Raw genomic sequence first — 27,549 nt, 5'->3', positions numbered from 1 at the left:
GCGGAGCCATCACAACAAAACTGAGGAGAGCATGGGAACAGTGTTAAAAAAAACAGATAGACAAAATAGAGAGAAACAAAAGGTGAAAAACACAGCCAAGTGGCACCAAGGCACCAGAAGGAGACAACAGCAGGCCAGAGCAGGAAAAAAGTAGAGCACCACTCCGAGGAACGACTGGTGCAAACCAAGGCGAAAGCACCAAGAGGCAGTAAAGCACCAGCAGGCTAGAGGAGCGAAACCATAGCAAGAAAAGCGTAAGCAACACTCCGTGGAACCACCTCGCAAGCCGAGGCGAGAGCCATCCTGGAGGCACAAGCATGAGAAAGCGCCGTGACAGAAAGAAAGGGAGAAAGCCTGCAACTACTGGGAAAAGGGCCAGAAGCCCGGAACAGAGGAGCAACAGTAATCCATCTCCAGACTATACTGCCAAGGACGGCCATACCTCCTGTAAGGAGGAGGAGGACAAGGACAGGTAAAATAACCCCCAACGAAGAAAACCAGGAGGGGATCAGAACTTTAACAACAGAGAGAAAGAGCCAAGGTAGGCCCTCACACTGGAGGGAAGTCAACCGGAGGGATGCCTGACCGGAAGAAAAGGAAGAGGACACCCATAGAAGACAAGACACCCAAAGGAAGGTGACTGCAGAAAACCCAAACAGAGGGTCCTCGGAGAACGGGGAGGAAGGGTGGGTCGTGAAGGAATCTGTGGCTAGAATCGTCTCTACCAGATACATCGTTACCGAAGGTAAGTAACTCGTACATCTGATAGAGACTACTAGCCGCAGATTCCTTAACGTAGAATAGATACCCTAGCCATACCCAGAGGGGGGAGGGTCTGCGAGAGGACCTCTCCAGTTTCAGCCGAGCACAAGACCCCCTCAGGGGACCAGTCACGGAGACAAGGAAAAATAGCCCTGTCCACCGCAACATGGGGGGAATCACAGGCCCTGAGCAGAAGAGAACCTCAGCATTGTGGAGTAACACCAGCCCCACTGGGGATGTGTCAAAGACACAGAGGCGCGCAGCCTCTATCAACAGGAGAGCAAGGGTAAAACGAAGGAGGCCAGACCACCTCAAGCCCAGTCAACGTACCAGGGACCTCCACCGGAAGCACCAAGTTACAGACAACGCAGAGGAAGAAGTAGAAGAAGAACCACCTACAGACTCCAAGGAGAAGGGGCAGAAGTACAGCAAAGCCCTCCACCGGGAAACACCCCAGTGAAGAGGGCAGCCAAGCCCCTTACAGCTCGAAGTCAAGACTGAACAGTGCCTCAGCAATAAGGTAGGCAGAAAAATAAGAACAAGACCTCACAATAGCCCTGTAGGACAAACAAGAAAACAGAAGCGCAGGGCCCAAGCCAAGGCCACCGGTCACAGAACAGAAGAGCAGGTGGGAGCAGCAAGCTGCTGACAACGCCACGAAACTAACACCCAGACCACGTCAGGCTCAATACAAGAGGCAAGGCTAGTAAAAAAAGGGGACCGCCCCGGACGGAACCAATCCACTTAAGTAGTGGATCCCCGGCCTCAAACAGCAGACAAGACAGAAATGGTCGCACCGCTAAAAGTGCAAGCAGAAGAAGAAAGAGGAGGTCGTCCCCGCGACATACCGTGACGCCATAAAGAGTAGAGGCCCAAAAGACAACCATACCTCCCCAGCACGAGAGGGCTATATAATATAGCTACCACTACCCCACATGGGCCAGGTTATGTCCCAAGAACATGGGAACCCTCTTAGGAAAAAGTATCCGCAGCAGAGGACAACAAAAAGAACTTGCGGAAGAATCGCAACTGGCTTGCCAATCAGCCAGAAGGAACGCACAGAAGGCCTAGTCACAGGCCAAAACGGCTGACCAACAGCCAAAACCATAATCAAAAAGGGGGCCAGACCAGCAGCCAACAGCACCAAAGTCCAACAAGGACCAGAAGGCACAACAATCACACGGAACACCCACCACCGGGGTTACTAACAACAAGCCCCCAGAACACAATGGAAGAACACCTTCCAAAACCAGAACTACTCACCAGTCACTGAGGGGGAGGGGGAGAGGGAGGAGGAGGTAGAGGAGGGCTGAGCCCCGCCTGAAACCTCTGAGTGGCAAAGTCCGCAGGGGCGTGGAACAAAAGGGTGCCATCAAAGGGAAGGTTCATCAACCGTTCCCAAATGCTCTCCGGGACATACTATTCCGGAGCTATGCATGGGGACGAAGGGCCACTCAAGAGGCCATGGTACAACCAAGCACCTCCGACACATCCAGAGCGGAGCGTAGAATGAACCCCGCCAGTTCCCGGCCATCCAACACATGGTGCCGGAGATCAACATTGGCACCCTCACTAGAAGCGGCAGACAGAAGAGACTCAGCCGAATCCCAAAAGCAAGAAGTGGCCCTTGCCAGGATACAAACAGTGTTAAGGGCCCACAAGGCCGCACTGGTGGAGGCAAAGATATTCCGCCCCCAGGAATCCAACCAGCGTGCCTCTCGTGATGGAGGGGACAACACCGAGGACAGGGAGGGAAAAGCTGTCTGCAAAAGAGTGCCCCTGGTTGAAGGGTGAAGAGAAAGACAGATAGGATCATGAGACACAGGACAGTGGCGGTGCAGAGGGTGCTGCGGCACCGGGTCCTCGTGGCGGGTCGGCCCCAAGCCCCCATGAGAGAATTGTGGAGCGAAACATCGAAGGGCAAAAGCAGCTCCCGACCACCAGAGCACTGATGGAGGACCTCCAGAAGATGATCCGTGGGGAAGTGGGTCGCTGGATCTCCGATGCGCAAAACCCCGGCAGCTGCGGAGACAGCGCGAGCGAAGGCCGCACCCGCCTCCGTAGGGCCCCGCGGTGGGGAAAGCAGCTCCTCTGTGGGCAACAGCTGCAGACTAAGGCGGCCGTCCCCCAGGCCAACTGGAGGAAGTAAAGGCCAAGTCCGGGAAGGGGGACCGAAGAATGAGGAACCTGAGGCACCTCCGGCGAAGATTGCCGCCGTGGCGACGGCGAAGAACCGTCCTTAGATGATGCTGGGGAAAAAGCCACAACCCAGCGACCCGTCTCCGGAGAGAATGACACCATCAACCGTCGAACCTCTGGCGACGAAGAGGAGGTGTCTGAAGAGGAATCGACGGCTCGGCGCCGTAGAGTCCCCAACCGGAGTCGGGTCAACGTCGACCGGCAACGAAGGAGATGCCGGAATGACCTCCGCCACACCGCTCGGCGCAGGAGACGGAGGACGGGCCGGAGCTGGAGCGGCCAAGGAACGGCGCCGAAAAGGCATCGACTTGACCTCCAACGAGGCAGCCGCTGGCGCCTGAGCGGCGTCGCCTCGACCTCGGACAAGGCCGCCTGTCCCGAGGACCGAGAGGGACTCAGGAACACGTCCCGAGACCCAGCAACCTCCCGCGACACCACAGGGACCCCTGCGGAAGTTTGCGGCGAAGCAGAGGCGCCGTGGTCCGAAGGAGGGAACCCCGATGACACGACATCCTCCGAACCTGGAGCCAAACCCATATTATACTGTGGGGAAACTTACAACCACAAATATCAGCACAACAGGAAATCAGCCACCAACTTTAACATAAGGAATGGGCTTATTCAATGTAAACCATCACTGACATTCCTTCCACGTTTGCGTTCATTAAGATTGCGCAATGGCTTTGGAGAATGCATTTCAGTCTAAGTTCATGCACAGTCACAAAATATTGTAAAACTATAAAACAGATCTTTATAGTTTGCTTTCTGCAGAAATGTTTCTCATCAAATTAAGGTGCAATTGAGGTTCTCTTCAGAAGAGATGCGAAAGAGTATACAAGAAATTGAAAAACAAGCCTATTCTTACGGAAACAATGAACATCGCTACAATTTAATAATCAGAAGTCAAATAGATTACATATACAGAGCAATGCTACAATTTCCCATGGTCACATAGATAACTTGTGTTAAGCCGTACAGTACATATTTGGAGAGTCAGTCTACTTGAAATATGTTGAATAATAACTACCGAACGCACAAGTTACTACTTGTGTAACAATATATCTTTAAGAGACATTAGTTAGTGATAGATTCCTTACCTTAGAATATTTCCCAGGCGTCAGACTGGATCCGGAAAGTTTTCTGCTTAGCAGTACCCCTGTGCGCCGGTAGGTGGCATTGTGCGGTTCCGCGTCCGTCACTGGCGACGTGAGCGCCGAGATGACGTCACGGAGACTACTTAGGCACCACCGATGCGCGCTGACGTCAGTTCTGTACACGACTTTCCGCGACGAAACGCAGAGCCATGCAAGAGACTGACCATTGGTGCATAAAACTAGGGCCCTAAAAAGGGGATGACCTGAACCCTAGTAATCAGTTCACAGAACGGGGAGAATGGGTGGGGCGGTAAGGAATCTATCACTAACTAATGTCTCTTACAGATATATCGTTACACAAGTAGTAACTTGTGCATCTGAAAGAGACACATTAGTGATAGATTCCTTACCTTAGAATGGATACCCCAGCAATAATAACCTCGGTGGTGGGCCTGCAAACGGGATTACACCAAAAAGTCAGGGAGCACAGAACGGCCAAAAAAGCCGTCTCTCCGGACCGGACTATCAAGGCAGTAGTGTTTGGTAAACGTGTGCAGCGAGGCCCACATAGCTGCCTGACAAATGTCCTGCAAGGGAACGCCGCATCCCAAGGCAGTAGTGGCTGCAGTCGCCCTGGTTGACTGGGCACGCAACCCCACAGGAGTCTCCTTCTTGGCCAAGGAGTAACAAGCTTTGATGCACAGAATGACCTTTTTTGGCACCCACGTAGCCAACAAAGAGCTAATCATCCATCCGGAACCGTTGTGTACGCTGCAGATAGAAAGCAAGCGCACATTTTGGGTAAAGACGGTTGAGCCTCTCCTCTTCCCTGGAAGGATGCGGAGGCAGAAAGAAGGTGGGCAAAGTGATGGTCTGCCCAATGTGGAAGGGCGTGACAACCTTTGGCATGAAAGAAGGACGGGTCCTCAAAACCACCTTGTCCGGATGAACAGAAAGGAAAGGAGGTTTAGAAGAAAGAGGCTGGAGCTCACTCACTCTTCTGGGAGAGGTGATAGCTACCAGGAAAGCTGTCTTTAAAGTAGGAAGACGTAAGGGACAGTTATGAAGGGGTTCGGAGGGAGCGCACATCAGAAAGTCAAGACTAAATTTAAGTCACATTGAGGCATTATGAAAGGCACGGGATGGAACGTGTGCGTAATGCCTTTAAGGAAACGGTTAACAACCAGGGACTTAAAAAGAGAAGACTTATCAGGAAGCCTCAGGAAGGCGGAAATGGCAGAAAGATAACCTTTGATAGTGCCCAGAGAAGAGCCCAGCTGGGCCAAAGACAGATGAAACAGAAGAACATCAGAACGAGAGGCCAAGAGGGGGTCTACAGCTTTTGCTGTGCACCATGCCACAAATCTATCCATCGGCAGACGTATACCATTTTAGTGGAGGGACGCTTGGCTGCCAGAATGACATCACAGACTTCGGAGGGAAGATCGAAATGTGTCAACTGCCGCCGCTCAATCTCCATGCATGGAGGTGGAGGCTGGACAGGTTCAGGTGGAGGACCGTCCCATGTTGCTGCGACAGAAGATCCTCCCGAAGAGGCAGAAGGATCGGGGGATCGATGCTCATTTTGTGTAGCTCGGGATACCAAACTCTTCAAGCCCAGTCCGGGGCCCGGTCGTGCCTGATCTTCTTCAGCACTCTGGGCAGAAGTGGTATAGGCAGAAAGGCGTACAATAGACAGCAGCTCCACTCGAGACGAAAAGCGTATCCGAGCGAGTGCCGCCTTGGAAATTCCAACACGCAGAACTGATGACTTAGCGCATTCTCTTTGGTGGTGAATAGATCTAACCAAGGCTCTCCTCACTGCAGAAAGAGACCTTGCGTCACGCTCGAGTTCAAACGCCATTCGTGATCCACCATGCACCGGCGGCTGAGTTCGTCCGCTCTGGCGTTCAGAGAACCCGCCAGGTGTTGAATCACCAAGGTAATGCATTGATGTTCCAGCCATGTCCAGAGGTGCAGAGCCTCCTGACAAAGGGTCCAGAACCCCACCCCGCCCTGTTTGTTGCAATATCACATGGCGGTGGTGTTGTCCGTGAACACCTGCGCGACACTTCCCCGGACAGAGGGAAGGAATGCCTTCAGTGCAAGCCGGATCGCCCGCAGCTCCATAAGGTTGATATGGAGCCACGACTCCGCCGGAGACCAGAGGCCTCTGATCTTCGCCTCTCCCATGTGACCTCCCTATCCCAGGAGGGACGCATCCGTCACCACTTTGGGCTCCGGTTGGGGAAGGGAGAGGGATCTGCCACTGACCCAAACGCGGTTCGTGAGCCACCACTGCAACTGTCGTAAAGCGCCCTCCAAGATCTGGATGCGATAGGCCAGGTTCCCCTGATGCTGTGCCCACTGGAACTTCAGGTCCCACTGCAGAGCCCGCATATGCCATCTGGCATGTGTTACCAGCAGGATGCAGGAGGCCCAGAAGCCGGAGGGTCATCCTGACTGAAACCCGGGATAGAGGCTGAAAGAGTGGAATCATAGCCTGAATATCCCGGACTCGCTGCTCGGAAGGATAAACCCGTAACAGCGTTGAATTCAGAACCACTCCGATGAAAGGGAGCTTCTGAGTGGGGCTCAGGTGCAACTTCGGCACATTGATGGAGAACCCCAGCAAATGCAGGAGGTCGGCCGTAGTCTGGAGGTGGAAGACGACTGCCTGGGGCGAGCCCGCCTTCAACAGCCAGTCGTCGAGGTAGGGAATTACTGACACCCCTGACCTGCGCAGATGAGCTGCGACCACCGCCATCACTTTCGTGAACACCCGAGGGGCGCTGGTAAGGCCGAAGGGGAGCACGGCAAACTGAAAATATTCCTGGCCTACCATGAACCGCAGGTAACGCCGGTGTGCGGGCAGGACAGGGATGTGAAAATAAGCGTTCTGCAAGTACAACGCTACCATCCAGTCTCCAGGATCCAGGACAGTCAGGACCTGAGCCAGAGTCAGCATCTTGAACTTCTCCTTCCGGAGGAAGCGATTGACGTCCCCGGAGGTCCAAGATGGGGCGCGAGCCCCGCTTTTCCTTCTTGGGAACCAGAAAGTAGTGGGAATAACAACCACTCCCTACTTCCTGATCGGGAACATACTCAATTGCTCCCTTAGCCAGGAGGGCGAGACTTCCTGACGGAGAAGAGCAAAATGAGCCCCTGACATGCGGTGGTACCGAGGTGGCATGGCTGGAGGGGAGGACAGAAAGGGGAGCGGGTAACCTTGGCAGATTATCTGCAGCACCCACTTGTCCTATGTGATTTTGCACCAGTGGCGGAGGTGGTGATGGACCCTGCCTCCTACCGGCGTGGGGTGCCCCCTGAAGCTCGGATTAGGAAGGCTTGGAGGTGGAAGCAGCAGGGGTGGAGGTAGACTGACCCGCCCGCTGGTTACCCGACCCACCCCTGCGGAAGCCACGTCCGCGGCCACGCTGAGGCAGGTTCTGCGCAGGTTTTGTGTAGGAGCGCGCCTGGGCGCCTTTACCCTGCCCACGAAAGGAACAAAACCCAGGCGTGGCAGGGCTCCTCGTGGAAAGACCCAAAGACGTGGCCCGTGAGTCTTTAAAGCGCTCCAGGGCATTGTCAGCCTTGTCGCCAAAGAGGAGAGAGCCATCAAAGGGCATGTCCATTAGCGAGCTCTGGACATCAAGCGAGAACCCGGTAGACAGCAACCAGGCATGGCGCCGCAACGCACATTCGTGGAAATCGCCCTGCCCAAGGAATCGGCCATGTCCAGACCACACCTGATGGCAAACTTTGCCGCATCCTTACCCTCCAGAATCGCTTGGTAAAGGACGGCCTGGACCTCTTCAGAACACTGAGGCAGGACCTCTGCTACCGAATCCCACATGGCATGGGAGTAACGGCCCCAAGCGGGCCGAGTAGAACAACCATATTGGTCCCGCTTCTTTGAGTCCTTATCTGGCGGAGCCGTGGGAAAGGCACTCTACGAAGTCGAGGCCTGAATGACCAGGCTCTCAGGCGTTGGGTGAGTGGTCAAGAAGGCAGGGTCACCAGGCGCCGGGCGAGGACGCCTAGCAACGTTCTTATCCACCGGTGCTCTCGATGCCGGCTGCAAACAAGTGCCCAAGAGGACTTCGATAAGGGCCCATGTCCTGACGAAGCCTACATCATCTGGCTGAAACGCGACCACGACTGCGTCGACACCTTATGTTTGAATGGAGTCCCCCGTTACAACTTAAAAAGATTTGATTTTTGTCTGTTTTGCACCTATACAATTAGAGATTGGGTTGATGTTCTAACCCTCTGGTGCTTTGCTTTTGGGACTGCCACTTTGTTGTGCACTCCATTGCAAATTAGGAGGAGGCATTTGCTTAAATTGGTGTATATATATTTTTTATATATCTTTTGAATTCAGGGTACAGATAAATGTTTGTTGATATTGTAAATGTTTTGTATATTTGTATATGATGTATATGTGATATTTTGTATATAGATTGTTAATTGTCGTGCCTCCCTAGATGTCCGCTCATATGTGTGTATATGAATTTACCTACATATGTTTCTAATGTTCTATTTGTGATTCACAAGATAATTAGATGTTTCTTGTTGGAAAATTAAAAAAGGATTAATCCCTTCAGTACCTTTTTTGCTACTTTTTCATCCTTGGATGTCTCCTGCTCAGGTACGGGAGGGTTAAGTGGGCAGAACCCCTATCCATTTTTTGCTTATCTCATTGAAAGGGAGCAGTGGTTCCGACGACGTAGACGCCTTCTGGAGCACCTCAGTAAGGAGATTGTTCTTAAGGGTCACCTTAGGGAGGTCAAGATGGAGAGCCTCCGCAGTTCAACACAGCACCATAGTGTAGGAAGCGCCCTCTTCCATAGTAGGCGGAGGGGAAGCAAACCCCGGGTCAGAAGACACATCAAGTTCACCCGCATCTTGAAGGCCATCCACCCAATCCTGCTCGGAGTGACACTGCCGCGCAAGGGGGTCCTCGGATCCGTCCCAGTCCTCATCTGGCTCCGGAGTAGAAGGAGCCGGCCACGGCGTCAGGGCCGGAGAGGGGGCCAGCGGCGCCGGGAGCGGTGCTGGCCGGGGCCAAACCGGAGCCGCATCCCAATGTGGATCACAGGTCGGAACTAAATGGTTCGAGAACCGGGGCATTGGCGGGATAAACGGCACCCAGCGCCGCACCTATGGCGGAGCCAGGGGCGGCGCTGGGGCCGGAGCCAAGGGCAGCGCCAGGGCCGGGGCCAACGGTGCTGCACCTTGTGGTGCCGGGGCCGGAGCCGAGGGCACTGGATACAGTGGCTCCGGGGCGGGCGCCAAAGGAGGGACCACTGGGCCAACAGGATCTGGACACAGGACAACCGGGCCCGCAGGCGCACCGGCGGGAGCCCGAGGCCTAAACAGGCAGTCCATGGCAGCAAGAAACTCTTGCATCTGTTCGGGGTATAGCGGGTAGGCTGACCGACTCCCAGGCTCCGGAGGAGCAGCGGGAGCGCAGCCCTTGCCCCCCTTGTCCGCCTCCGAGGAGCGACAGGGGCACGTCGGGGAGTGAACACGCTTCTTCGACGACTTCTAATTGTGTCGCTTACCGGATTTGATGGTGAAGACTTAGAGCCCGAGGAGCAACGGCTCTGGTCCCACGAGTGGTCCCGCAAACGGCCCCTAGACCCAGAGAGGCAGTGAGAGGAGTGCCGGACCTCCAGCAACTTCCAGAGCTGCTCCAGCAAGGCCTTCGGAGCCATGAAACGGCACTACTGACAGTCCCGGGAGTCATGGTCGGTCTCCAGGCAGTAGAGGCAGACATCATGTGGGTCCGCCACCAACATATTACGGCGGCACAACCCACAAGACTTAAAGCCGGGCCTCCCTACGTACACCAGGAGACAAGAGGTGACAAAGGTCTCAAAAAATTGGTCAAAAAATGACCGAGGTACGTGCTCAATCTGGATCTGCGCTTTCGGCGCAGAAAAAGAAAGAACTGATGTTAGCATGCATGGGAGGCGCCTAAGTAGTCTCCGTGACGTCATCTCGGCGTTCACGTCGCCAGTGACGGACGCGGAGTCGCACCGGCGCGCAGGGGTACTGCTAAGCAGAAAACTTTCCGGATCCAGTCTGACGCCTGGGGAATATTCTAATATTTACAACAAGGGGTGGTGATGGACAGAGTCTCTGAATTAAGCAGAATACTCTCACCCAGTCAAGAGATCAGGGCTAGATCCAACACCGTTTTTTAGCTCATTGCACCATCCCAGTTTCAGAACCTGGCTGTATGCAAATTAGTCTGTCCCTGGCCCAGTGCATCATGGGAACAGGGCAGACCAGACTACAAAAGCCAATTCTTACACTGGGAAGGAAACAAGCTTCCGGGGACCGGTTTCTGGCATTTCAGCCGTCTTCGGCCCGGCTTGCTTGAATCCTGATGGTGCAATGAGCAAGGGACTCACATCTGAGTATACCCTTCCACGCTTAGGGTGGACAAAAATATTTACAACAAGGGGTGGTGATGGACATGGGGAATATTCTACGGTAAGGAATCTATCACTAACGTGTCTCTTTCAGATAGGTACTTTACTGCAACCAACACCTGCCATGGGTATTCACTAGCACGGTAACTACTGACAGGGATACACTTTAGGATGTTTGACTGGAATAAGACTGCAGCATCAGCATGGCAAACCACATCTGGAAAGAAGAGGTTACTTACCTGCGGTAATGATCTTTCTGTGCGATACTCCACATTTCTCACCTATACACACCCAGGCATCCGGCTGGACCCGGAACCTTCAAACCTCACGTCGCTGTAGGGGGCTTTGGAGCGATACCGAAAGTAGTGTCAGGTGATGTCATTAAAGCCATATTATGTCCCGTCATAGTGCAACAACATCAGTTTCCTACCATTATGTCCAAGGTAAGAGGTAGATCGACATAGACATTAGTGCAGTACTAAAAATAATAGTGGAGTCTTATTAACTTGCCTTACAATGCATCCCTCAAACAGGGAGGGAGGCTTGTCAATGAGGAATCAGCATGTAGACAGAGTACCCACCAAAAAGATAATTACTGCAGGTAAGTACCTTTGTCTCCAGATGAATACATCTACCTGCAGATGTCTCGCCTGTAGAACAGATTACTGAGCAATGCCCTGCCTAAGGAGGAGGGTTGATGGATGGTTAGACAAGGAAATCTTGCAGAACCGAACGGACAAAATATCCGTCCTTACATACTTAAGAGTCCAGGCAGTAGTGCTTGGCAACAGTATGCAGGGACGCCCACGTTGTTGTTTTACAGATCTCTGCTGTTGGAACATCTCTGTCAAGGGTGGAATTGGTGGACTTGGCCCTGGTGGAATGGGCCCGGACTCATTCTGAAGAGGCTTGAGTCTTCTAACCTCAGGATGCTACAAATTAGCTCCCCACTCTAGGATGGAGGAATCCGTCACTACCATTGTCACGGCTGGAGGGGGAATGGAGGCCATCCTGAATGTCAGGTTCAACTCATTAACCCATCAAGTCAATTCCACAGCATCGCTGGAGGAGGTCAGGGTGGAGCATGACAGGTCTCCCCCAAATTGTAGCAAATGCCTGCAGAGTCCCCACTGCAGGGCCGTCATGTTACCATAATGTGTGCATGAATAGGAGAAAATTGAATGATTTCGAGCTAGGAATCTGAGGGCCTGTAGAACAGGATTTTTCATATCTCCTTGAAAGGACAGAACCCTCTCCTGAATGTCAGCTATCCTTTGAGGTGGAGGGAAGGTGCAGAGAAGGGTGACAGTATGAACTGGAGTTGATGGGAAGTGCCAACGGTGAAATTTTAAAATCAATAAAGTCATGTCATAACATAAAATCCTGTGCAATTCGCAGTTAGAGGGCAGGATAAAAAAACTGCATCAACTAGGATGTCACTCGACTTTTTCTAGACATACATATATTAAGATCTCTAAGAAACCTTGACTTCTGAATGCACTGAAATGTCTCTGTTAACTGCTTGGCAGGCTAAATACTTAACAGGTACAGACTGATGAAAAGAACCTGCAAATTTATGTCAATTACATAGAGGAATAATCATTGTTATGTGATAATTAGTACATTCACACATTTATTGCTGTTGTCTTTACAAGGTTTTCGAAATTGTAAACATCAGGAACAGCAAAGCAAAGGCCATGAGGAAAAGATTTATGGTCTTCAGGACTGACAAAGGAAATGAAGGGGAAGGTCCAATCCATGAGGCTTATGTAATGGGTTATACACCACTTAATGGAGAGTGGTTCATTAACCTTTAACTTAGAAGACATTGGGAAACACAGGGAAAAAGTCTGTGAAATAATCGAACCGGGGTAATTTTACCTGCTGGCAATGTGTAAGGTGATATATAAATACGTTTTGGCAGCAGGGTGGACTCACGCAAAATAGGAGATACTTTACATGATACATGTGAATCTTAAAAATATAAAACTACAGGAATTTGAAGTTTATGTTGCAATAAATTGAGGGGTTTTAATTGACTGTTGCATGGAGTCTTGAACTTAAAAAGGTTCTGAAGATCTCAGAGTGACAAGAGGGTGTGCTGTGCATAGGGAAGTTGTCATTCAGAATTTCAGTAGTATGATTATTTCACTGTATTTTTCCCTGGAATACGATTTGGTCATCTAACCATTACAATAATGTTTAGACTCCATTAACAACAAGGGAATTTCATCAGAATTGTGCACTTAAAAGTTTGGAAAGCAGAATTAAACTTTTACCATCATCTTCTGTTGAAAACCCTTGTGACTGATAATGGGAGAGACGGGGGTCAGACTCGTTTGGTTTATGCCACTGAGGTTTATTCACTGGCCTGCTAGCTGGATGACTGTGTGAGGGTGGTGTTGTCGCAGTCCCATCCACCTTGCATCGCCTTCCCACCATCCTGGACCGCTGCAGGGCTTCGCTGTAATCTGGAGGCTTTCGCGACGAGCTGGATTGTCCTTCAGCAAAGTCCGCAATGGGGATTCCTACATAACCCGGGGGTGTCGGCGGTGGTTCTCGATAACGCCCCTCTTTCCTTGCTGTAGTAACACAATACACTACCATAAGAGACAATTATTGTAACAAAAGAAAACTTCAAAACGACGAATGAAAATACAATCCTGGAGATTACATTTTTAGGGGATAAAGAGAAATAAAGAATTGGCATTCATTTTCAACACAATACAAAAGGGTGGCACTGACTGGACGTGTGGCCAATATTATGAAGTAACATGCTATGCTGAGTTCCTCCGATGGCTACCTTTTTTATAAAACAGTTTTACGTTTTCACCAACGAAACTTTCTAGTCAACAATGTTAACTTTTTTTAAAACGCATCCTAGAAAGACCAGCTTTAAAGACAATGGTGCTTTATTTTCTGGGGAACTTTTTGCCTTTCTTATTTTGAACTAAAATGTTTGCGCAGAGAAACCTGATGATCTGTTGGAGTTTCATAAAGTGAGGATTTGACAAGTCTGGATTGCTTATTCCAAAAGGGGCAGGATCCTTTGATGTGACAATGGCTGTTCATCAGCACACACGTTCAAGCGACAAATGTAGATTCATTTTTCGGTGTTCAGACATGATGTGAACAGGTATGCCTCATTATTTAACAACCACACGAACGGCTTTTGTTGCCTTTCTGGAAATAGAACATGAATAGGGCTTTGGACCCCCCAGGAAGTCAGAAGAAACAAAAAAATATACGACACTGGACTGAAAAGGAAGACAGGAGGTTTTAAGGGTGAATTGATTTAAAATTATTTCAACCATATCCTGAAATTTCAAATGGACTGTGAATGAGCTGTTTATGAGCATACTTCTCTGTTACCTTTTTGAGTTACTCCATTGTTTGTAAATGTGCTATTACTACTCTCTACAATAGATCCTTTAATAATCACAAGACCCCCTACTGTTCTTTGATTCTTAAAGTAGCGTATATATTACAATATCAAGCAGAATGGAGCACACAAAAGCTAATTTTACATTTCTCTAATTTTCTAGTCCAATGCACAGCATCCGGAAATTAAGGAAATTCATAAGCATTGTTTTTTTCCTTAATGGGAAAAATGATTTCCCCTGAAAAGTCTACACGCTGTGAAAATGGGGGATTTTGCTGCATTTCCCCCATAAATTCAGCCTGGTTCATTGGGCGTTTAAACTTTTAGTGTGTCGAAGTGGAGGGAAAGCATTATAAATGTTTAGAAATACTTTCATACCTGCCATAAGGATCAACCTTCTTATGCTCCCCTTAAAAAACCACTTAGGAGCTATTTAAGACAGTTGAATTCAAGCATACCTGGCTGAAATATATCTTGTGTACTATGCACAAATCCCGATTCTCTGAATAAAGACCGAGGAGCAATTCCATTTTGCCTCAAGCAGATTAAAAGAAAACTACTTGGGAATCCAGTGACTATTAATCCACGATCTCTGTCGCCCTTCATTTAGTAAGACCTTAATTTTACCAAACTGACCATCACTGCAGGTGGTAAAACATATTTACTTCAAGTCTAATGAGCACCCTTCTTTGGAATGTTTAGACTGACTCAGTAAATCAAAAGCTTAGAATTCAGACAACGATTACTGGGCATTTAGAGCTTGGAGCATTCTGGGACATTCGATGCATGTGGGCATGTTGGGCTATAATTGGGGTTTGGCTCCAATAACATTACTACCCTCTGAAACTGGATGTCAACCGATGTTAACTGCCCTTCCCTTTTCTGCCCTCGCCCATACTGTCCGGTGAGCAATTAACAGCTCTGCAAAGGGCTAGAAGAAACCAGTTTAATTACCTGCAAAAATGGCTATGGAGCTTGAAGCTCTTCTAGATTCAGATGCAGTGCATCATTCCGCCATCTAGTGGTTGCGTCTGGAACTATTTAAAAACTTTTTCCCGTAAAAGACATTGACATAGGTGGAGTCTGTATCGCTCACTTTGATGTTGACTATGAGCCCACAAAGCTCCAAAGAGGAACTTTCATTTTGGATTTTTTTTAACGTACACATATTTATGACTTTATTTTACCACTCCCCTGCTTTAATGGATGGGTGAGAGGCTCGCGTGTCAATCTAGAGGAGATTCAAGCTGCTTTCACATACTATCTAGCGCTATAAAGTCCCCTGATATGGGGTGAGAAGGGGGATAGTACGAAGCAGACTTCTCAACACTGACTCTCACTGCTGAGTCTTTACTTGTTTCTATGGCTACACAATAGCGTTTAGTGAACATATGTCTAGGTGACCATGTTGCAGCCATGCCTATGTCTTATGAAGACAAACTGGGCATAAAGGCCTCTCGTAGAATGAGCCCACTGTGTGACTTCAAGGGTTTTGGTTACCAACTTATAACAATTTTATACCATCAATCTAGTTATGTTACCTTTAGTGACAGATGCACCTAATGCTTGTAGAGCATGAGCTGCAAAGAATTGTTTCACTGCCTAAAATCGTTATTGTCTTGTATATAATACACTACTGCTCATCGTGCAATCAACATATGCAAAGATCTTTCTACTGCATTTACTGGCTTTTGGAAAAAAGATGGTAGACTTATCGTCCGATTAACATGAAATGATGAGGCTAACAAGTAGGAATTTTGGACATATTCTCAATCATCTTTCCTTTTAAAATAGTTAAGTGTGATTCCTGCAATGGGAGTGCATGTAACGCAAGTAACCTTCACAAAGAGTTTAAATTACTGGGATAGAACAAATCTGCTGCTTGTTTATTCCCCCAATGTAAGCCACAATAGCCACCAAGTGCACTCTTAAAGAGGCATAGGTAAGTTTCGAGTCTAGTAGGTGTGTGAAATATCTCACAATTACAGCTTCATCTGTTATGCTCTGCTGGAACATTTTGCGAGAGCATTACCCAATGCATCTGCTCCATTTGAGAGCATATCACTCAGTGGCAGCTCCTCCGCTAAGGCAGTTGAGCGTCGCCCCACTGCTCTCGGAGCAGAATAAAAGGAAAAATAAAATAATAATAACAGTTATCATTTTACTTTTAGTAACTTCTAGCCAGAATAGGGTGGGATGGGATCCGGGCTCCTGTTAAGCCAAGGGAGGAGGATTGTTTGATGCTGCATGAAGTGTGCATGACTGTTTGGCCGTCCGTCTTGGGTCGGTAAACAGCCATGTTACGGCTGGCCAAACAGTTATGCGCACTTTGCATGTTAATCACCGGGACTGCAATGCACAGCCTGGGTGGAGAACACACGCAGGCTGTCAGTTCCCATCTGAGCACCGAACCATGACGCTCAGGCCAATCATGAGGCAGCTGTTATGGTGACAGCAGCATTGTGATTGATGTAGGGAAGCCTGGGTGCTGCCGGTAGCCAGCAGAACATCGAGGAAAAAGAAGAGGCTGCAACGACGGGCAGTTAAATCTTTTTTTCTTCTTTCAAACCCCCTTCCCCGCCCCTCCACCACCGTTATCTACAAGCTGCCACTGATATCACTCCATAATGAATGGCTACATGACTCCCTGTGATAGTTGGACTTTTCCCTGGAAGGTTCAAGCGACTGAATTCAGCTAGCTTACGAGTCTAGCAATCCGCTGCATTTCCTTTAGACTTAGGTTAAACACCCTTCCCTTTGCATTGTTAAGAGTGTCCTCGTGTATTGGAATTTTGATTGCATTGCCTTTTATCTACATGAGCTGTGAGGACCATGTGGGAGACATTAGACTTTTCTATGATCAGTTAAACCAGGGGCATCGGGCAAAAAGCTTCAACAGATGTCCCAAACCAGCTTGTTGACAGTGCGTTCAACTCTGACGAGGTAATGCTTTGGAATTGTTTTTTGTTTTGTTGTCAAAATGTTTTTTGCAATCGCCCACTGGCAAATCTCAAGGGCCAGATTTGAAAGTCAGTAACGGCCACATGCATCAACCTATTTAGGAAGTGCAAACGGTGCGATTCGGTAAATTCGGCCGTTTGCGATTCCTAAATAAGTTTTTGGGATGCATCATACATTTTTGTGAAAATCGCTATTTTTAGTGATTTCCAAAAATGCAATTGCTTTTAAGGAATCGCAAATATGCGATTCCTTAAAAGCAATGCATGATTGTTTTTCAAATTGCGAATTAGCAATTAGGGGGTGCAAATTACCACGAGGTTGAACCTCGTGGTAATTTGCGTAAAGTTATGAAAATGCTCAAAAATGCATTTTTTAAACTTTCATGTTACAGACACACATGTCCTTAGGACATGTGTGTGTGAAACATGCACTTTAAAATACATTTCAGGGGTGCAGGGGGGGGGGGGGGTCCTTTGGATCCCCACTGCACCCTTGCAATGCATCAAAAAAATGGGATTCGCAAAATGAAAAAGTGCAAAAAGGCATTGATTCCTATGGGCCTCTAGGCCCATAGGAATCAATGTAATGCCATTCCTTAATTGCGATTCGCAATTAAGGAATCGCAAATACCGAAAATTAAGAAATCCTAAAAACTTTTAGGATTTCTTGATGCATAGGATTTTGCAATTCCTAAATTGCGATTCCTTAATTTTCGCAATTTAGGAAATGCAAAATCCTACAATGATGCATGTGGCCGTAAGAGCCTACACCTCCCACTTGTTGAGGAAAAACATTTCAGTTGTAATGTGTGTTAGAATCTGAACTCTTTTGTTGAGGATCTGACCGTGAAAAGCTTTCAGAGCTAGAAAGATAGCTTTGAAAAATGTATGCGTTTCACTTCCTCCAGAGATGACAAAAGTCTCCTTACCCTGAGACCATGTGAGTACCCCATCCTACATGTGATGCATCTACTATGATAGCTGGTGGAAGTTTTGTCTTGAATGGTCTTCCTTTCAACAATTCAATTCTTTGCTAGCTTTGCTTGCTGCAACTGCTAGATCCTCCCAGTCCCCTTGGAACTGTGACCACTGAAAGTTCAACCATTTCTGCATGGTTCTTATATGCAGTTGCGCATGTGGAAAAAACGAATACATGAAGCAATCAAGCCTAACATCCTCGCTGTCCAAGAAAGAGATCTAGTAAAGGTGAATCTGATCCTGCAACGCATGCACTCTTTTTATTGCACACTCTGTATCTAATATTGCAACCAAGAACGTCTTCTTATTCTCGACGCAAGGAGAGGGTGATTTCTTCCACATGATTGCAAATCCAAACGAATACAACAGGTTCACCACTGTCTGCAGATTCAATTTGCTTTGTTTGCGTGTGTTCGCCTTCAGCTAATCGTCCAATTAAGGACACACGACTGGCTCGCCTTCTAAAGTTAGCCGCTACCAGTTTTTGTAAACATTCCCAATGTAGACTTTATTAAAAATGCTAATGTACTTTAATCACCATAAACATGCATATATCATCGAGGGACATGTATCTACCTCCTCCTGAGTCTGTATCAATATCTTCTCACAATATTTCCTCTCCTTCCATATGTTCTACTTCCTGAATGTGCTTCCACTTTTGATCTGCCTCCTACTGCATGAGAGGATTTTCCAGCCAATATATTTCCTCTGTTTTCAGCTCAACACTTGTAGTTCAATCATTTTAGCTTGGTCATTTTGTTTAGGATGCTCCCCCCGGCAGTCCCCAAGGGCAGTTTTTTGACACTGTGGTTATTTTTTTATGTGCAGGAATGGATTCTTCCGCAAAAAATATTTTTCATTAAATTCTCTATTTCGACCTCAAATTCCCTCTTTTTCTTCTCAACATCACCAAAAGGTCTTTTGTCTCTGCGCTTCTTTTCCCAAGGCTGAATGCCTGTTCTTCCCTTCTAGCTATTTATAGTCTCCCGAAGTCGAGAGGATGCCCTTAGGCAATTCCTTCCCTATCGTCTTCTCTTTAGACCCAGCAGGACAGAAATGCCACAAACCTCTTTGATGAATTCTTCAACATCAAGTGTTTCTCATTATTCAACCTTTTTTGATTGCTTAAATTTTGACGTGAGCGTTTTTATCAGAGGTTTGAATACCTTGTTCTTCAATGCTAAAATCCTTTTTTGTAGCATTTTATGTTTGGGATCTGACTTCTTTGAAGAAGGTATCTAAGCTTTGATTTTGTGATAGACAACTTATTCTAGGTCCGAATCCGAATGGTGCTCGTACTGTGTCTCCTCAGCCGCTGCCTCCTCTTCAGAAAAACCCATTCCCTCCACAGAGAGAGCGGTTTTCTTCTCTCTCTCCCCAAATCCAACTTCCACTTCAATCCCAACTGCACAGTCATGTCTGCTGCGGCACGGTGCATAAGCAATATCTTGCTCCAGTGCAGTGCATTTTTTATTTAAAAACAGAACAGTCATAACAGTGATCAGATGTATGGTCTCTAGAGAAGCAGAACAAGCATTCTGGCAGTTCATCATTAAGAAAAAAGTACTGAACTTCAAGATTGTGCTCATGTTACAAAATGTAATCGAGTGGTCTTAGGGACACTACCTAAAGTATATAACATTCTCTGACTATATCGAAGACACCAAGGAAAAACCTGAATGCTCAATCCACCGTCAAGCATTATTACTCTCCTGATAGGTTTTCGACGATGATTCTGTGACTTATATTCGCCAACTTCTCAAGAGCTCTCTCAATGCACCTCCAAACCCACCACAGAGAAAAAGAATCTAAGAGAAAATCTCATTAGAGGCATTATGGGCTTGTGGATTGATGCACATGTCATACTGACATCGCCTACAGCCTCTAAGGGAAATAATTTGTATATAAGCACATAAGGCCCCAATCAATAAATGGAGGAATGATGTATAGCATATGAATCTATAAGAGATTTCACGCTGCAAAACATGTAAATCATATTATGTTTTTGCTCTGATCTATCTCACAGGTCACTTTGCCAACACCAGGTGGACCAGAACTACTAACTCTGCTGCCACCACATATCTAAGAGTATTTAATATTCTATGGCATACACCATCTAGTCCCAGATATTGTTCAGTTTTAAGTTTGGAAGATTCAGCGAGACTTTCTTCTGTAACTGCAGCTTTCTTGTTTCCTCGTCATTGTTTTGGGGTTTACAAATTGTTTCTCCTTTGTTTTCTTTTACATATTTCTCGATTTTTCTTTCAGCATCACAATCTTCTGAATTCATAATTTTGGTGACATAACTAAAAACTGTTTTGCTTCCTTGTTTCACTAATGTGTCATATGATAGCTTTTACTTGGTGCGTTTGTTCTCCTCTGTCCACCTGCTGCAGTAATTCTCTGAAGTCAGAACATTCTCCATTTCGTTTTTCAATACCATGATTGACTTTTCTTGGTTGCCTTTATTTACTGGTATATCAAAACCTTTTGAAGTCTCCATTAACAGCTATTATTCTACTTACCCTTACTTGAAAAGGTGGCTTGTAATTGAGCAGCCTCTTAGTTTCATAAACTAGCAGAAATCAATATACTGGCTATGTGTTTAAAAAGAAGTGCTTGTGAAAAAAGACAACAGGAACAGACTAAGGACAACAGAAACGCTTTAGCCACTTGAATGCTAACTTTTATGGCGATAGTACTACCAAGAACATTAGAACTGCTTTCTTACTAGATTTTCGTGCTATGCACTTTGTCACTGGAAAGCGCTGACTACATACTGAATGAATTAGAAAAAAATTAATGAATTAAAAAATTGCAATATGAGGGGAAGGGGCTGAGTGGTAGCTCTTCATGTTAGAGAGACATATTTTTGTTCATCTCTGGCCTAAAAAGTGCATGTAACAGCAAAGTGAAACTGCCCCCCACAAGAGATATTCATAGCATTATGGAATCCAATAGTTTAAGCCATTTCTCAAAAAACCTACATCCAGTGCTAAAGATGTAGTTAACAAGTCTGGAGCTCCTTACACCAAGCTTGTCTTGCAGAACCACAGAGAATCAGAGATCTAAAACGATGAACACAAAGAGGAATTTGGCAAACGACTGCACACATGCTGCAAACTTACCTATGAGCCCCTTTGCAGAACTAGATGTTACTGTTATATGAGCTGGCATTGGAAGCGGCTTCAGCTCTTCAGACGTCACTGAGGTTAAGCTGCAGGTCTCCGCTTCTGCAGAAACATCCTTTCCACCTCTCCGTTTGATGGTGCCCGTATCCCCTTCCGAGTCCTCTCCCCAGTAGCCAGTGGATGATGCCCAGCTTGCCCTGGACTGTGCTTGATCGAGGCCATCCCTTCCTTGACCCGGTCTGCCATATCTTGTGCTGTGATCGGGAAACATGTGGCTGCTTGCTGCCCATAATGCTGCTGCCTCCCCTGGGTTCTCAAAAGGAACCTGTCCAAAGGGAAGAGTCTCCCAGCTCCTCTGGTGCTGAATTGTCTGAATGTTGTCATGGGAACCACTAGAGCATGAAGTCCAGCTTCCACGGCCGCTGTCCGCTGCATCTAATGATGCTCGGTCCCCCTGATCCTGAGACAGTTCCTCTGTACTAGGGGAAGAGAGCACCGTTGCCCCTGCATAGAGGCCCCTGTTCTCCAGCATGGGGGCATAGGAACTGCAAAGCAGGAACAAGAGCAAAAGAGGGCATTTATAACAGTTATTCACATGTTAACATACTCATGAACAGGCTAAATTTGGCCAAATTTAGGCTAAGACTGCCACACACAATTGTTATTGTACATTGTCACACAAAGAAGTTTAGTATTCCATACAGAACATGTTTAAGTTGGTGACGCATTGTCACTTTTTATTTTTGCTTGATAATTTTCTAATACACATCACATATAATCATTGCATACTTATATTCAAGTGTGACTATGTTTAGATAATTCATAGTTAGTAATTTGTACGGTAATAGCTAACCCTAGTATGTTCACGTTAAGTTAGCCATAATCTGCATAAGAACAAGTTGTTGACAGTTTCACTGTAACTTATCATTGGTTTTGGGCATCTGTGCATAAGATGATTTGACCAGCCAGGAAGAGATCTCCAACGGCCATTCAGACGTGATGCCTCCATTATGCAATGCCTGGGATAAAATAATGTATATCTGTTATTTTGATTGGTTCCTGTCGCTTGGGAACTGTAGGAAGTATTACTATTTGCTGAATGTTGTACTTTAATTGAGCAATTTCTGCATTAGTCAATTATATTGATTCTGTCCATCTTCGAAAGCGGATACACTTCTGCCTCTTTTGAGACCCTATGCTTATTTTATTACTGCTCAGAGTTAAACCATCAAGGAAACATATTTCTACTTTGCCTGATTGAAACCTTCTTTTTGGTTCTCCTTAGAGACTTCATTTGCCGACACCTGTTGCTTAAATTTGATCCAACCTCACTTGAAACCTTATCCTAGCATTAGGGAGTTTCTTTTCAGGGAACCAAATCTTTCATGATTTGCCTACATACAATCACCTTTAAATAACTTGGCTTTGTATTTAATATTTTGACCTGCTTTTGATTATATTAAACATCGCAGTAACCAGATGATTATTGATTGGCAACTAATCTGATTGATTTGAGTCTGTAACTTTGCTAAGCTGCTAGAAAACTTTATGGTTTGAAAATATATTAGTCTATCTGATATGCTATTGAACTGTTGATGTTAAGCCTCAATTCGTGACAAAAATCCATGCCCTCGAGTACAATAGGAATTCGAAATTTGCACTAAGACTTTACTCAATGCAAACTCCATCAATGCTCCAGCAAAGTCATAGCGCATAATGATCAACAAACACACAATTAACACACAGAATGTATTCTTCGGTAACCCTTGAAATAAACATTTTACATTAACAGCCCTAGCTGTTAACCCTAAACACTACAACAGATTCAATGCTGGTCGTATTTTTTGTTTTTGAATGTACATTATTTTTCCAATATGCAAACACGCAATATGATATGGGCTGCCTTTTGAAATATTTGCATCCCAATCACTATCCACTGTTTGAGGCTGCTGGTCTCCAAATTTTAATTATATCCTTGTAGATCAATGCAGCTCATGTTTTCCATTTCTCTATATATTCCAGAAGGTTCAAGAGTTTTAAATGCAGCAATGTGTCCGGCAAACATGTAACTTGACACTGCTCCACAAAAGACTAACAGTCAATTCACACTTATTTACACACATTAGCATCAGAAGGTTAGCAAGACCCATACACCTTTCTGAAGAGGAAAAAAGTATGGCACAGGCCGATCCTAATGTTCAGAAAGGGATAAAGCTATGCACATGGCTGCTGCATAAAAATGCTTGTCATTAGAATATTTGGACCATGCCTCTGAGACCCAAACACATTTAGGCATAGTGGAGAATTTTTTGTTGGCAGATATACAATCTTTAAATACATTAAACAGAGAAACGTTGACGTAATTGTGTCTGTACAGAAAAAAAATCCCATTTACTTGGCAAGTGACTTATTATAAATAAGGCTTACTTTCCCTGCTTGCACCACAGGATACCTTCAAATAGGGGTGCCGGGCGCAAACAGGGACAGTGGACCCTATTATGAAGAATGTGCTGCCCTCAGGGCAGCTGATAACAAACCTGCCCCTGGGGGCAGCGCATTCAAGAAAATAAAGGGCAGCTTTGAAGCAGCTGCTCCATGTTTCTCTCTACAGTTGATAAACTGCCTGCACTTTGCAGAGCGGAAAGAGATCTCCTTGCAGGCAAGCGCAGTGACTGACTGACTGCACCCGCCTACAGGGGGATGTCTGGAGGTCTATGGGGCCCCTCTTTACGGCTCCAGAGAGCTGCCCACAGGGGCGCACTGACAGTGTGACACCTTTTTGAGTCACACTTACAGTACACCTCCTAAAAGAATGTTTGCTTCTGCACCCACATTGGTAATACGCAAAGGCGCAGAGGAAAAGTGAGTTCCTCATTCATGTGGGGCCACTCCCCCATACAAATGAGGGAAAGCCATCTGAAGAACGCACTGGGGCCCATGTAGAGCCTGCCAGTGCTTTAACCCCTTCCGCGCTCATGACGAGCTCAGCCCGTCATGAGTGACGACGCTCGTACGCTCATGACGAGCTGAGCTCGTCATATAACGCAGCTTTTTTTTAAACGCAGCGCGCAGCGGGAAAACCGCTAGCGCGCATGCGGTTACATGGAAAAATAGAAGTGCAGGTACTCCGTAACAGAGTACCTGCTTGTTTCTGAGAAGTGCTGGTACTCTCCAATTAAAAGTATTACGTTTCTCTCGAGAAGTGCCGGTACTCTCCCTCTCAAAATAAAAAAGTGCTGGTACTCCGTACCGGACAGTACCGGCCCATTTAAAGCACTGGAGCCTGCCCTATCAGTATTACAGTAGAGGCTGCACAAGAGTCAGCGACCCCTTTTGTAATATCCAAGTGCCCCAGAGGGACACAAAGCACTTAGGCACTTAGGCACTTTCCATAACATGACACGAGTGCCTTAATAAACGCAAGAATGGATCCTTAAGTCAAGTGTTTCAGGAATTGCTCCTGTTAATATCCAAATGCTTCACGACGAACAGTTTTTCAAGAGCAGTTATGATAACTATTTGTATTTACCTCACAAGGACTCTAACATCTTTTCATGTTTATATTACCTTTAGGAAAGCCCTTGAAAGGAAAACCATAAGTAGGCATGAAACCTCCTCGTGTCACGCTTGGAGTGACAAGTTGACCCAACGGCAGAATTTAACAGCGAACTTGAAAGCTTTTAAAAACCTTTATTCATCCGATCTTAATAAAGCAGTACCTTCTGCATGCAAGGGACAAAGGTTTACTTCTGAAGAGAGCTCTCTACCGCATGTCACTCTTCCTGAATCCCGAGACATCTACCCGTCCTTTCCGTCGCTCCCCCTCTTCCATTGTATGATAACTCCTCCTGTTTGCTGATAATTTCCTGACAAAGTGTCCTGCCATTGTGATTGGTCACACAGGAGTAACGGGAGAGATGTTATGCAATCAATATCAGCACTATGCGAGACAGTCATGTACCACATTGGGGGATTTTGTGAATAATTTAGTGTGCAAAAACACGCACTCTGCCGGCGAGTCGCATGTAACGCAGCCTCTAAGCATGACAGCTGGACTGGAGCTACTTTGGCGCGTTTTACACGACGGATAAGAACTACCTTTTCCAAGCTAAGAATTTTCTCTCAGTTTCCGCTAGATGGCGGCATAAGAACATCATTTTATTTAGACCAGCTCTAGAAATACAGAAACACAGCCTCTAATCATCCTACAGATAACGCTCTCCTCACCAAGAAATGTCACTGTAAATTTCAAATAAAACACAAGCAGGAAGTCTAGGGTGACCAACCGTCCGTAAATTTCACGGACAGTCCGTAATTTTGGCCGTCTGTCCGTTGTCCGTGAAGGATTCTTTAACGGACGCCATTTGTCCGTAATTTTAACCGGGCACAGCTTCCACCCACCTCCCCCCTCTTTGACTCCGAGGCTGTTCCAAAGCTCAGACACCCAGCAGCAATGGAGAGGCACAGCGGGATGACAACGCCTCACACCTTCAGCCCGTGATGAGCTGTTAAGAGGTGCTTGAAGGTGACTGAGAGGGGGGGGGGGCTACAGCTTCAGGAGCAGGGGCATCTATTCAGATGCAAACAGCACTGAATGCGTCATGTCTTTGTAATTTAGAGGGGCCTCACACATTCCATTTCTACCCAGGGCCCCAAACATCCTAGACTCTGCCAGATTACACCGACCTCAGTTCTTCAAACATGCAGTCTATAATGTAATAAAATTAAGAAATGGCACAATCGCACCCACACTGATTAACAAAGTATGGAGGACAATCAGTTAAACCAGTTCTCTTAGAGTATCTCCTATAAGTACTGTACATCATAGTGGGGGAGGGCATTTTGGACAGATAGCCTGTCTTCTTGTTGTCTTGTGCAGGACGGGTGAGGAGCCCAAGATGATACTAGAATACTGCATGACCACCCCCGTGCCCACCCTGGTGGATCCTGTTCCCCCTCCTGTGATGGCTCCTGTCCCCCCACCTGTGATGGCTCCTGTCCCCCCCCCCCCCCCCCTGTGATGGCTTCTGTCCTCCCACTGTGGTGGATCCTGTCTCCGCCCTGGGTGGCTTCTGTCCCAGTCCTGGAACGGCTCCTGCAGCAAGGGTGAAGTTCCTGATGGGCCTCTTCTCAAAAGGGCTCAGCTCAAATTAATATGGAAAGGTGGGCGAGTAAGTAAGTGAAGGGATGGGTGGATGGCTGTATGAGTAAGTGAAAGGGTGAATGGATGAATGAAAGATTGAGTAAATGGATAATGAGAGAGGATGGATGTATTGATGAGTGAGGGGAAGGAGGGATGAGAGAAAGTGTAAATAGCTGGATGTATGGGTGGAAGGGTAGCTGGATGATGGATGAGGGGAAGGATGGATGGATGGATGAGTGGAAGGATGGATGGATGAGGGGATGGATGGATGGATGGAGGGGATGGATGAGGGGAAGGATAAATGGATGGGAAGGATGGATGGGTGAGGGGAAGGATGGATGATGGATGAAAGGAAGGATGGATGAGGGTAAGGATGGATGGATGAGTGGAAGGATGGATGGTTGAGGGGAAGGAAGGATGGATTGATGAGGGGAAGGGTGGATAGATGATGTGGGGAAGGATGGATGGATGATGAGGGGAAGGATGGATGGATGATGAGTGGGTGGGTGAAAAGATGGATGGATGGAGAGTGGGTGGGTGAAAGGATGGATGGATGGATGATGAGTGGGTGGGTGAAAGGATGGATAAGTGGGTGGGTGGGTCAAAGGATGGATGAGTGGATTGGGTGGTGGGTGGGTGAAAGGATGGATGAGTGGATTGGATGGGTGAAAAAATAGATGGGTGGCTGGATGGTGGGTGGGTGGTTTGGATGGTTGGGTGGATGAGTGAAATGATGGATGGATTGATGGATTGATAAGTGCAAGGGTGAATGAATGTACGTATGAGTGAAAGGGTGGATGTAAGGATGGATGAGTGAGTGAAAGGGAGGGTAGATGGACAAAAGAATGAATAGATGTGTGAAGGAGTGAAATGATAGATGGATGAGTGATAGGGTCAATGGATGGATTCATGAGTGGATGAGTAGATGGATGGATGGGTGGGTGGATGGATGGATGGAAGGAAGGATGGCTAAGTGAAAGGGTCAATGGAGAGAGAAAGGGAGGATGGATGGATGACTGAAAGAGTGGATGGGTGGAAGAATTAGTAAGTGAAAGGATGGCTGGATTAGTGAAAGGGTAAATGGCTGGATGGATGAGTGAATGGATGGATGGGATGAAGAGTGGATGGATAAGTGTACAGATGGATAGGGTGACAGGGTGGATGGATGGATGGATGGATAATGGATGGATGAGTGAAAGGATGGATGAAGGGATGGATGAGTGAAGTGATAGATGGAAGGATACATGATGGATAGGTTTGCAAATAGTTTATTATGTTTGGAAATGGCTGGGCTTAATTATATACTATTGCGCGACCTCTGATGTGTCTGTAAAACTTACCTATTGTCCTGAAGTTTTGTCCTGAATTTTGACCTCCTGTCCTGAATTTGTGTCCTGAATTTTGACCCTTTGTCCTGAATTTTTACACTCACCGTCCTGAATTTGCACCAATGCCAG

General features: G+C 47.0%; 1 protein-coding gene across 1 annotated transcript in view; it reads right to left on the bottom strand.

Annotated features, from left to right (window-relative positions):
- The window catches only part of RAPGEF2 (Rap guanine nucleotide exchange factor 2), a 197,514-nt gene that overhangs the window by 36,403 nt on the left and 133,562 nt on the right, over window positions 1-27,549 (bottom strand). Inside the window, exons 20-21 of the mRNA XM_078677004.1 lie at window positions 20,947-21,494; window positions 12,778-13,080 (exon numbers count right to left, since the gene is read on the bottom strand). Coding sequence (XP_078533130.1) covers window positions 12,778-13,080; window positions 20,947-21,494 — 851 coding nt within the window. The remainder of the gene's footprint in view (window positions 1-12,777; window positions 13,081-20,946; window positions 21,495-27,549) is intronic.

Source organism: Lissotriton helveticus, chromosome 2_1 (genome assembly GCF_964261635.1).
Source record: "Lissotriton helveticus chromosome 2_1, aLisHel1.1, whole genome shotgun sequence".
In the NCBI taxonomy this organism is placed as follows: domain Eukaryota; kingdom Metazoa; phylum Chordata; class Amphibia; order Caudata; family Salamandridae; genus Lissotriton; species Lissotriton helveticus.
This window is presented reverse-complemented; position numbering and strand designations above follow the sequence as displayed.